The following is a 12,468-nucleotide window of genomic DNA, read 5'->3' as shown; positions in this document are numbered from 1 at the left end:
ATTATATAAAAGATACAAATTGATTTGCATTGTGGGAAATAAGTATTTGATCCCCTTGCAACCAACAAGGATTCTGGCTCCCACAGACGGTTACATAAGTCCTCTTCCTTTAAGAAAGTACTCCTAATATCAACTTGTTATCTGTATAAAAGACACCTGTCCACAGAATCAATCAATCAGATTCCAACCTCTCCACCATGGGCCAGACTAAAGAGCTGTCTAAGGACCTCAGGGAGAAGACTGTAGACCTGCACAAGGCTGGGATTGGCTACAAGACCATCAGAAAGCAGCTCGGTGAGAAGGAGACAACTGTTGGTGCCATTATTTGAAAATGGAAGAAAAATCAAATGAGCATCAATCAACAATCAATAGCCCTCGCACTGAGGCTCCTCACAAGATCTTGCCCCGTGGGGTATTGATGATCATGAGGAGTGGACCAACATCCTTCCTGAGATGTGCACAAACCTGGAGACCAGCTACAAGAAGCGTCTGACCTCTGTGTGTCCAACAGGGGTTTCTCCACCAAGTACTAACACATGTTCTGCAAGGGGATCAACAGACATTTCCCACAGTTCAATGCAAATACATAATCTTTTATATAATGTCAATTTCTGGATTTTCTTTTTGATATTCTTACTCTCACTGTTAAAATAAACCTACCATTACAAATATATACTGTTAATTTCTTTTTGAGCGGGCAAACTTACAAAATCTGAAAGGGATCAAATACTTATTTCCTCCACTGTATATCAAATCAAATCAAGTTTTATTTATATAGCACATTTATAAACGATTTTTGGTGGAGCCAAAGTGCTGTACATATAATAACAATAGCCTACAGTAGAGACACTTTACAGCAAATACAACAGCACAGATTGTTCAGAATATCAGTATGAGAAAAACGACACCCTCTGTCCTTAGACCCTCACATCGTACAAGGAAAAACTTCCAGAGAAAACCCACAGTTTAAAAGGGAATCAATGGGAGAAACCTCAGGGAGAGCAACAGAGGAGGGATCCCTCTCCCAGGACGGACAGACGTGCAATAGATGGCGTGTGTAAATCGAAGAGATAATACATTTTACAGCATATAGACCGAATGTTAGGAAATGCATGTGTCTGTAATAAGAAGATGAATCCACGAGGATGTCAGCTACAATCCTGTGGAAGCCATCAGGGAAGCAGCATGACGAGACCCAAGGCAGGACCGCAGAGACAGGTTCAGCCACGACCCGAAGTCCACGACTTAATCCAGAACTCGGGATAGAGGATCCAAGACACAGGACTACAGCAAGAGGATCAGCCTCGACTCCGGATCCCGGCGTAGATATAGATACAAAACAAGAAAAAAGATTTGGCTGGGTTAATCGGAACAAGAGAATACACAGAACATTGAATACACTGTATTGAACATTGTACATTATTTGTGGAAATATATATGTGCAGAAGTAACTGGTGTTCTGTCAGAGCAGCATTGTGACTGACCTTGATGTCTCTGCAGATCTACAGCTACAATGAGGACGGCGCCACCGTGGAAAGCGACAACTTCGTGGGCCGTGTGGATTGGAACGGAAGTAAGAGGAGCAACGACATCCAAGACGCGTCCATATACCTGCTCAACGTCACCTTCAACGACTCGGGAACCTACCAGTGCTTCTTCAATCGCATCCTCGCCTACGACAACTATGATTACACCACCGTCATCAGCAAGGTGGTGAAGCTCACCGTGGTGGCCAAAGGTACGATGACTTCTACTGCAGGTCTTCAACTGCTGGGCCTGTGATGGGAGAGCGGATAGAGTCATTAGGAGCAGGGTTTAAGAGCAAGCACTGCAAAAAAAAGATGTTAAGAAGTAACCTAAGTTTGGCGGATTTGGGGCTCAGGAGGTGAGTGGTCTTCCACCAATAGGAAGGTCGCTGGTTCAATCCCCAGCACATGCAGTCAACATTTCAAAGTGCTCTTGCAGCCTCTGCCTGAGCCATTTACAATATTTGTGAATAGGTGAATGCTTGAATATGTATAAGTGCTTTGAGGGGTCACAATGACTGGCGCTATATAAATGCAGTCCATTAACCTCCAATAAAAATGGCACAGAAATATTGCAAATAAATACAACAAATTGTAATAGTTTTGAAAACGACCTCTTCAGCCAAGAATCTTAGCCCGTCATGAAAGCTTTACTTATTTTTTTCAATATCTGATTTTTGTTCCAGACCATAATGATTAAACGACAGCCATTTCCAAACTGATGCCTACTCACAAGTGGTTATTACAGATTGTCACATCTATATCTAATAAGCGAATATTTCATTAAAGTGGGGGTTAACAGTACATAAATTGAGTGTGTCACTTTCTCGCTAACAGTAATAGACACCTCGCTCACTCAGTTTCTCAGTATGTATGAGCAAAATGATTATTGCTTTCAATTTATTGCAGATTATCTGATTTCACCATATTAAAGGCAATGTAAGGTATGTCAAGTAGATTAGGTCAGTGGTCATCTGAAATAGAAACAGGGCAGGGCCCCCTTTACTATATATATATATATATATAATATTGGGTTCAATATTAAACTGGGCATAAAATACATCTATCCAGCCTAAAGTAAACATACTTTTTTATAGTGCAAAGCTCTTAAATAATAATGCGTTCTTATAGTTTGCCGTCATATATAGGTGCCTCACAGTAAATTAGCAGAGGTAAGCTCGGTCATGAGATAACGTGAGGTTATGTGTATTATCAGACATGTTTTAATTTAAATTAAACCAACAATTCAGCAGCATCTCTTTTGTAACGTCCTTTGTTGAAGACCAATGTTTTAGACTAAAATAATGCTTTAGAATTAAGTATGATTCCTAGGCAGCATGGGAAAAAAGAGGGGGACTCTGTCATGCTTTTCCGGTTATTACCCGTCCCCTTGTGTGTTATGAAGGTTTTTCTGCATGTAAACGGTCTGCAGTCACAAACCCTCAAAGTACACCCTGTAGCGAGTAAAACTCTAACACAGAAAAGACCTGTCTGTGCTGCCCCAGAACGCCTCGTTGGACATTTCTCTTTTTACATTTGTTTCTTCCGGGAACCAAGTGACGTAACAACGGCACCCAGACCCCACGCAGCATTCTCATCTGTTTGTCATTACTGGTGTCATTTTCTGGTTGCTAACAAACGCCATTGTAAAACATAATCACTGATGTTCCGCTGTAACGGTGGTGGACTCATCAGAACAGAGTGGGCGAGCTGACCAATCAGAGCACAGCGGGCTCACAGGGAGGGGGGGGGGGGGGGGGGGGGGGGGCAGGAGCTCCAACAAGCCGCTTAGGACAGAGAGTGAATACACATACTATACAGAGATGCTGTATGAGAAACCAATGTGAGTTTGGAACAGTGAACAATGTAAATCTATTCTAGTAGACCTCAACAATGGAATTATGATCAGTAGAAATGGCCATGACATGGGATCTTTAATGTAGTTAAACCAGACAACATACTTACAATGTTTAAGATGTTAGCTGCAGCTGCATCTCCATTCCAGATCTCTCTTACCGAAAAATCCCATTCTTTGTAATTTCACTCACAGTTTCTGCTTGGTCAGGTGGCCTCTCTGGTGTCTGTCTGATCTCTTGATTTACTGTCTTTCATGTGCGCAGCGACCCGAGGAACGGCTTCCATCGTGTCCGAGTTCATGATGTACTTTACCGTCATCGGCCTGCAGGTGTGGCTGCTCATAGAGATGATTTACTGCTACAGGAAAATATCAGCTCATGGGGAGGAAGCATTACGAGAAGCGGCGTAAGTATATTATAAACATCAGTATTCACATATTGCTTACACCATGGGGAACCTTGTAACTCCAGTTGTGACGGTTTGAGTTTTATTAAATGGTTACAGTACAATTGATATTTTATAGATAGAGACTATTTATTTGACTGATACAAACATTCAAACAACTTAAACCAACAATACTAAACAATACCTTGGATTACATGTATACAGAATTACTGAATGAAAAAAATACATTTTTAGAAAACTGAGTGAAGCCATTACAAAGAATGGCTTCAGGAACTTTAATTTGAGGACATTTGGGAGAAATGCAGATTGTATATATTTATTTATCCAATCTTTATTTTTCTTACTTTTTTATAATCTCAATACAGAGCACCCCATTTGTCTTCCTTGTGTTCTATAAATATATTGTGAAAAAAAGCAAATACTTTTATCCAAGGTTTTTATCCATAACATTCAAACTTGTAGAGACCAAACTAAATTCTGGATTTTTATGGCAAATACTTTATAAGATATTCAAAGATATTCATGAGCCTACAAAAATTCAGCAACGATTGTTGGCCATAATCACTTTTTATAGCATAAATGCATAACATAAGCTACCATTTTTGATAAGTATTCCTAAAATATGGTTATGGAAGCATTGTGGCTAAGATGTGTACTGTTCTGTTCTAAAACATGCATTGGAAGCAATGCTTTAAAATCACCTCAATCCAAACAAGGGCTGAACAATTTTGACATTGTTGATATTGTAATTGCGATATGATTGAAGTTGTTCAAGGGATTGATCACTTTCATCGTGTTTCATGATCGGACTGATCTGTACCAAACCAAGATTTTTTCATAAATGGTATTTTGACACAAATTTAGAATTGAAATGTTATTGTGCCTTCAGCCGCTTGGTTTATAAGATTGTTCAGCCCTAATCCATACTTCAATTCTTTCATTGGGTTATTGGCCAGCATAGATGCAAATTAGGATTTATCTGCTTGGCTCTAAGTAAATTCAATCTGGAAAGATTTACAAAACTAATGAAAGACCCGGTTACATACGCATTAAAATGCAGATATTTTGCAGCTCAATTAAGCAAATATACATTTCTTTGACATTTGGTGTTACTGGGCCTTACTCTAAAAAGATTACTACCAAGCTCAGCTATATGTTAAACAAATAATAAATAATGCTTTGAAATGTGTGTATTTCCTCATGAATGCCCCATTAATTCATGCTCTATTGCTGATGTCACACCTATATTTTAAACTTTTACTTTGTTACATCTTGTTTTTGCTTCATGTTACTCTCCTACTTCACCTGTCCTCGCTCTTCCCTACCTTTATTTAAGATTATCAATGTTTCCATTGTGTTTGTGTGTTTTCACGTGTGTCTCTTTGTCTCACGCTCCCTGCGTCTACTTGTCATGTTTTCGTCTTGTCCGTGTCATCCTCCTCCCTAGTAAAAAACAAAACCTCCCTCCTGTAAGTCAAAAACTTGTCCTACATCCATAACGTGAAGATTCGTTTTTTTAAATGTTCACCATTTCATTTCTATAAAGTCAAAAATGTGATATTATTTCACAACATAGGTTTTTCTCCTTTCCTTCTAGAAATGCTGAATATTTAGCTATAGCCACGGAAGGTAAAGACAACTGTGGGGGTGTACAGGTCGGAGAATAGCACAGGTATGTGTGGGATCCTAAAGATTGCTTGGTTTTTAAATGTAATACTTGTTTCGTCAATAATCTAGCTGTGTCCATATATTAGCTTTAAATATTGAAAACTGTCAAAGGCTAAAGGCTGCATTTAATACTGGCTCAGATTCATCATACTCTACTCATGTGATGTTGTTTGGAGATAAAGCTATAACCTTTACTCTTTTGTTGTTGTAGACAGAGTGCAGATGAAGAAACATGTGATAAGACGTGTTTATTAATGAGCCTAGAAAGCAATTTAAAGAATCTAGACAGTCAATCTTAGTATCTTGCCCATGGACATGTTGACTGCAGGGGCTTGGAATCAAACCATCAACCTCCTGATTGGAGCTACCTAAAGTCTATGGTAGGAGAAACACTTTAGGGGTACATCCCATTTCTCTGAAATTGCATCTATGTTCTCCTCACCTCTGCCGATCCTTGCGTCTTAGTCCTTCCCACCTAGGATGCACTGAGAGAAGCAAGAAAACCATGTAAGAGAATAAACAAGGCAATATCAGTTAAAAGACTTGGGATGTATCCCAGGTAACAATATTTAGTGAGTGGCATAACTGGGAAGTTAATCAGGCAGCTAGAAAGATTTTTGCCGTATGCATCAGGCGATCATTTTGATTGGATTAAGTAAGCGGCATCTTCAGGTCTAGTTTCAACTTCTTCATCCATGGCAATTGGATAGGATAGGAAGGCTAATATTTGACCAACTGTCATACTTGTTTTCCACGCCACAGGAAATGTAATTATGATTACAGCTATTGTAAGCACTTACTGACCAACAACACGCAGCACAGGACCTACAGGGGGCTGGATGTGCTAATGAATTTTGATATATGAATAGCCTAGGCTACAGAAAAACAAGATGTATTAATGTTGCCGAGCTAATATACCGTTTCATATAGAAATGGTTAAAAAAACACACACAATCTGAATCATAGTCACCGGAGTCAGTGGATTGACTAAATACCGTTGCCGTGACCTCTAACGAAGGTATTGCAGAGCAACCAACCTTGACTCAGCAAACATATAAACATCCTGCTAGCTGTAGCCCTTAGGCTTAAATGTCAGCAATGTAGCTGGGTCCTTGTCCATTTAGAGCTTTGTATGTGAGGAGAAGCACCTTCAAATCAATTCTGAAAGTTATAGGAAGCCAGTGTAGAGTAGCTAAGACAGGACTAATAGGCTTAAAGCGAGCTACCCGCTGCAGTGGAAACGCGCCATTAGTGCTCCGATAGTGCTAGACTCTTATGATTAATACATTTATTTGTTTACTATGAAACCGTATATGTCGGGCTTATATTTGGAGCTGCTGGAAATATTAGCAATATATTGTAGCAGTGATTATGAAGTCACCAGAAGTAAAACATGAAAATATCTTAAGCTTGTGTTAACCACATACCTTATTTCAGGCATCTAACCAAAATCATATTCAGAATCACATTGAGACAAGCAAATCGTAAGTGGCAAAATGCTAACTTATTTCCAGGTTTAAATAACCCAAAATGATTTAAAGAGGCCGTATTATGTTTTTCAGGGGTTCCCTTTCCTGCAGTGGGTTGTATAGGTTTGACAATTGTGCCTGTAAAATGGTGTGCAAAGGCTAAAATCTCGATTGGACTCCTTTTTCTTCACTTCTGTAACATAGTGACATCACTACTGTATATAACATTCTCGCTTCTATTGGCTAGCGCTCCAACACATTGTACGTGATAGGCAAAGGGGCGGAACATCTCTAAGCAGTTGACCGCTCACAACAGAGCTGGCCAGCTAACCAATCAGAGCAGACTGGGCTCTGGTTTCAGACAGAGGGTGAAAAGAGGAGCTGCAGTATAAATAAAGAGCTTTCTGAACATTAAAGCATGGAGACACGTCCCAGTAGAGACACTACATACTGATATACACCTGAACATCAGCAGGAGAGGACTCTTTAAAGTAGAGACAATACATACTGATATACACCTGAACATCAGCAGAAGAGGACTCTTTAAAGTAGAGACACTACATACTGATATACACCTGAACATCAGCAGGAGAGGACTCTTTAAAGTAGAGACACTACATACTGATATACACCTGAACATCAGCAGGAGAGGACTCTTTAAAGTAGAGACACTACATACTGATATACACCTGAGCATCAGCAGGAGAGGACTCTTTAAAGTAGAGACACTACATACTGATATACACCTGAACATCAGCAGGAGAGGACTCTTTAAAGTAGAGACACTACATACTGATATACACCTGAACATCAGCAGGAGAGGACTCTTTAAAGTAGAGACACTACATACTGATATACACCTGAACATCAGCAGGAGAGGACTCTTTAAAGTAGAGACACTACATACTGATATACACCTGAACATCAGCAGGAGAGGACTCTTTAAAGTAGAGACACTACATACTGATATACACCTGAACATCAGCAGGAGAGGACTCTTTAAAGTAGAGACACTACATACTGATATACACCTGAACATCAGCAGGAGAGGACTCTTTAAAGTAGAGACACTACATACTGATATACACCTGAACATCAGCAGGAGAGGACTCTTTAAAGTAGAGACACTACATACTGATATACACCTGAACATCAGCAGGAGAGGACTCTTTAAAGTAGAGGCACTACATACTGATATACACCTGAACATCAGCAGGAGAGGACTCTTTAAAGTAGAGACACTACATACTGATATGAACCTGACAATGAGCAGGAGAGGACTCTTTAAAGTAGAGGCACTACATACTGATATACACCTGAACATCAGCAGGAGAGGACTCTTTAAAGTAGAGACACTACATACTGATATACACCTGAACATCAGCAGGAGAGGACTCTTTAAAGTAGAGACACTACATACTGATATGAACCTGACAATGAGCAGGAGAGGACTCTTTAAAGTAGAGGCACTACATACTGATATACACCTGAACATCAGCAGGAGAGGACTCTTTAAAGTAGAGACACTACATACTGATATACACCTGAACATCAGCAGGAGAGGACTCTTTAAAGTAGAGACACTACATACTGATATGAACCTGACAATGAGCAGAATAGGGCCCCTTTAAACGAGGAATATTGAAAGTAATTTACTAGCAACTTTTAAAAATAACTTACCAACTGCAACTTCAGTGAACTGGATTTTCTGAAAACATGGAGCGGTTATGGCTCAGGGGAATAATGGGCATGTTCCAATCAGAGGGTTAGTTGAGCCAGCATTCCCGAAGTGTCCTTGGGGAAGGTACTTAACTGCAAATTGTTCCCGCAGGCATGTATGTGGTACTAAAGTGTATATAAGTCTCTTTGGATAAAAGCATAATGTAAGCACAGTGGTTTGGAATGACTGCCATAAAGTCCATTATTGTTTTGTCTTCTTCCTCAGGCGTCTTCCTTGGACTGAACACATCCATCCGCCCACTGACCTGCATGTAGACAACTCGGGGGGGAAACTCCTCTTCATCTCAAGCCTCTATTTTACCTTTTCCTCGCCGAAGATCACACATGGATATGACATCACAGAGAGCATGGTCAGCACTGTACATAGTATCTTGCGCCACAAAAGCATGTCCTGCCCTGCACTTATTCGAGAAATCATTATGCATTAATGAAATTGTCAAAAGCTTATACTGTACAGTACATACAGTATTTATTTAAGTATTTGGAATCGCTCGTTTATATAAAATGGAAGATGTACTATGGGCGTCTGTTGGACTCCATGAGGCTGATTGTATAAGAAAGCTTTTTACTGAATCATCACCACATAATGTATAAAAAACGCGACACACAACATGTATGGTAATTTATAAAAAAAATAGAATGTGATGGATTATGATAGACTGTCTTTCCAGTTGCTGGTTGTACATTCAATTAAAACTTAAGATGCCATAATAAAAACTCTAAAAGTACATGCGATGGAGAAGTCTTCTGATCTGATTCCAGAGTTTAAAGGGGCCTTATCGTGATTTGGGGGGTTTTCTCTCTACTATAGTGTGTTATATAAGTTTTTGTGCATGTAAATGGTCTGCAAAGGCTAACATCCCAGTGTTCCCTCCCACACACTCTCCCTCCCCCCCCTGTCTGAAACCTCCCTTGGACTTCTTTGTTTAACTCCATAACATGATGACATCACTATGTAACATTCAAGATCCTACTGGCTAGAGCTCAAACACATTGTACGTGAGAGGCTAAGGGGAGGGACATCTCTAACAGTCAACCAATCACAACAGAGCCGTCAGCTAACCAATCAGAGCAGACTGGGCTCTGGTTTCAGACTAAGGCACACCTGTGCAATAAGCATGCTGTCTAATCAGCATCTTGATATGCCACACCTGTGAGGTGGGATGGATTATCTCGGCAAAGGAGAAGTGCTCACTATCACAGATTTTTTCAGATTTGTGAACAATATTTGAGATAAATGGTTATTGTGTGTATATAGAAAATGTTTTAGATCTTTGAGTTCATCTCATGAAAAATGGGAGCAAAAATAAAAGTGTATGTAGTTTATTCCTCAACTTTTCCACAGAGATGGGCTAGCTATTTCTAGTCTTTTTGCTAAACTAAGCTCAGAACTACAGCTTCATAATTATGAGATTGCTATAAATCTCCGGTACAACCCTTTTGCAAACAGGATTTACCAAAAGGATTACAGCTAATAATGGGACAGAAAAACAGGAGAGGTTAAGAAAGTTGTTTTTATTTAATTTTAGACTTTAATTTATTTTTCCCTTTCTGAATTTTAACTATTTGTTATAAAGATTTTGGTTTTCTCTTTTTAGTTCATTGATTGTAATACTTTTCAAAATAATATCCTTCCTTTTTTAAATTATCTTTACTTTTGTTGTTGCTTGTTTTTTTCATGTAAATGTCAATTACACTGAACAAAAATATAAATGCAACACTTTTGTTTTTGCTCCCATTTTTCATGAGATGAACTCAAAGATCTAAAACATTTTCTATAAACACAAAATAATTGTTCACAAATCTGAAAAAATCTGTGATAGTGAGCACTTCTCCTTTGCCGAGATAATCCATCCCACTTCACAGGTGTGGCATATCAAGATGCTGATTAGACAGCATGATTATTGCACAGGTGTGCCTTAGGCTGGCCACAATAAAAGGCCACTCTGAAACGTGCAGTTTTGCTTTATTGGGGGGGTCTGGGGGGTTCCGAAAACCAGTCAGTATCTGGTGTGACCACCATTTGCCTCACGCAGTGCAACACATCTCCTTCGCATAGAGTTGATCAGGTTGTTGATTGTGGCCTGTGGAATGTTGGTCCACTCCTCTTCAATGGCTGTGCGAAGTTGCTGGATATTGGCAGGAACTGGAACACGCTGTCGTATACGCCGATCCAGAGCATCCCAAACATGCTCAATGGGTGACATGTCCGGTGAGTATGCTGGCCATGCAAGAACTGGGATGTTTTCAGCCTCCAGGAATTGTGTACAGATCCTTGCAACATGGGGCCGTGCATTATCATGCTGCAACATGAGGTGATGGTCGTGGATGAATGGCACAACAATGGGCCTCAGGATCTCGTCACGGTATCTCTGTGCATTCACAATGCCATCAATAAAATGCACCTGTGTTCGTCGTCCATAACATACGCCTGCCCATACCATAACCCCACCACGACCATGGGCCAATCGATTCACAACATTGACATCAGAAAACCGCTCACCCACACGACGCCACACACGCTGTCTGCCATCTGCCCTGAACAGTGAAAACCGGGATTCATCCGTGAAGAGAACACCTCTCCAACGTGCCAGACGCCATCCAATGTGAGCATTTGCCCACTCAAGTCGGTTACGACGACGAACCGGAGTCAGGTTGAGACCCCGATGAGGACGATGAGCATGCAGATGAGCTTCCCTGAGACGGTTTCTGACAGTTTGTGCAGAAATTCTTCCGTTATGCAAACCGATTGTTGCAGCAGCTGTCCGAGTGGCTGGTCTCAGACGATCTTGGAGGTGAACATGCTGGATGTGGAGGTCCTGGGCTGGTGTGGTTACACGTGGTCTGCGGTTGTGAGGCCGGTTGGATGTACTGCCAAATTCTCTGAAACGCCTTTGGAGACGGCTTATGGTAGAGAAATGAACATTCAATCCACGGGCAACAGCTCTGGTGGACATTCCTGCTGTCAGCATGCCAATTGCACGCTCCTTCAAAACTTGCGACATCTGTGGCATTGTGCTGTGTGATAAAACTGAACATTTCAGAGTGGCCTTTTATTGTGGCCAGCCTAAGGCACACCTGTGCAATAATCATGCTGTCTAATCAGCATCTTGATATGCCACACCTGTGAGGTGGGATGGATTATCTCGGCAAAGGAGAAGTGCTCACTATCACAGATATTTTCAGATTTGTGAACAATATTTGAGAGAAATGGTTATTTTGTGTATATAGAAAATGTTTTAGATCTTTGAGTTCATCTCATGAAAAATGGGAGCAAAAACAAAAGTGTTGCATTTATATTTTTGTTCAGTGTAGCATTGACTCAATAATGTGAAACAGTGTTTGGCTCAATAAACATTGAAAGGGAAACTTCTGCAGCAATGGAGAGTCAGGACTCAGAGAGACACAAGGAGAGTTGGAGCTTTGATGTCAAACACAGATGTTTATTTACAAGTATCGGCCAGAGAATTCATATCACAAGTCACAGAGCAGCCAGAGATTCTGACTGCACGGGTGGGTTGCCACATCAACTCTGCCCAGCCTCTCTCTCGATAGACCTTTTAACTAGTTTACAGAGAGTTAATCCACATATTGGGGATGGTGCGTAAACACTGGGAACACTGGAGATATCCCCGATATCTGGAAATACTCAATCAACTGTCTGTGGGGCTTAGAAAGCCAGCGTTCTCACAGTCATAAAACCCTCTATGACCGATAGTAAAACTGAGAATAACATCACATGACTGCATTATCACATTCCTTACGGGAGATAACGTCAACACACAGAAAAGGTTCAATATTTT

General features: G+C 40.5%; 1 protein-coding gene across 1 annotated transcript in view; it reads left to right on the top strand.

The window, feature by feature from the left end:
- LOC117559328 (sodium channel subunit beta-1-like) overlaps positions 1-9,393 on the top strand; it is a 32,747-nt gene extending 23,354 nt beyond the window's left edge. Inside the window, exons 4-7 of the mRNA XM_034236049.1 lie at positions 1,501-1,738; positions 3,647-3,788; positions 5,386-5,460; positions 8,871-9,393. Coding sequence (XP_034091940.1) covers positions 1,501-1,738; positions 3,647-3,788; positions 5,386-5,455 — 450 coding nt within the window. The 3' untranslated portion in view covers positions 5,456-5,460; positions 8,871-9,393. The remainder of the gene's footprint in view (positions 1-1,500; positions 1,739-3,646; positions 3,789-5,385; positions 5,461-8,870) is intronic.
- Positions 9,394-12,468: the final 3,075 nt, after the last annotated feature.

The sequence above is a fragment of the Gymnodraco acuticeps genome, unplaced genomic scaffold, assembly GCF_902827175.1.
Source record: "Gymnodraco acuticeps unplaced genomic scaffold, fGymAcu1.1, whole genome shotgun sequence".
Taxonomy (NCBI): domain Eukaryota; kingdom Metazoa; phylum Chordata; class Actinopteri; order Perciformes; family Bathydraconidae; genus Gymnodraco; species Gymnodraco acuticeps.
This window is presented reverse-complemented; position numbering and strand designations above follow the sequence as displayed.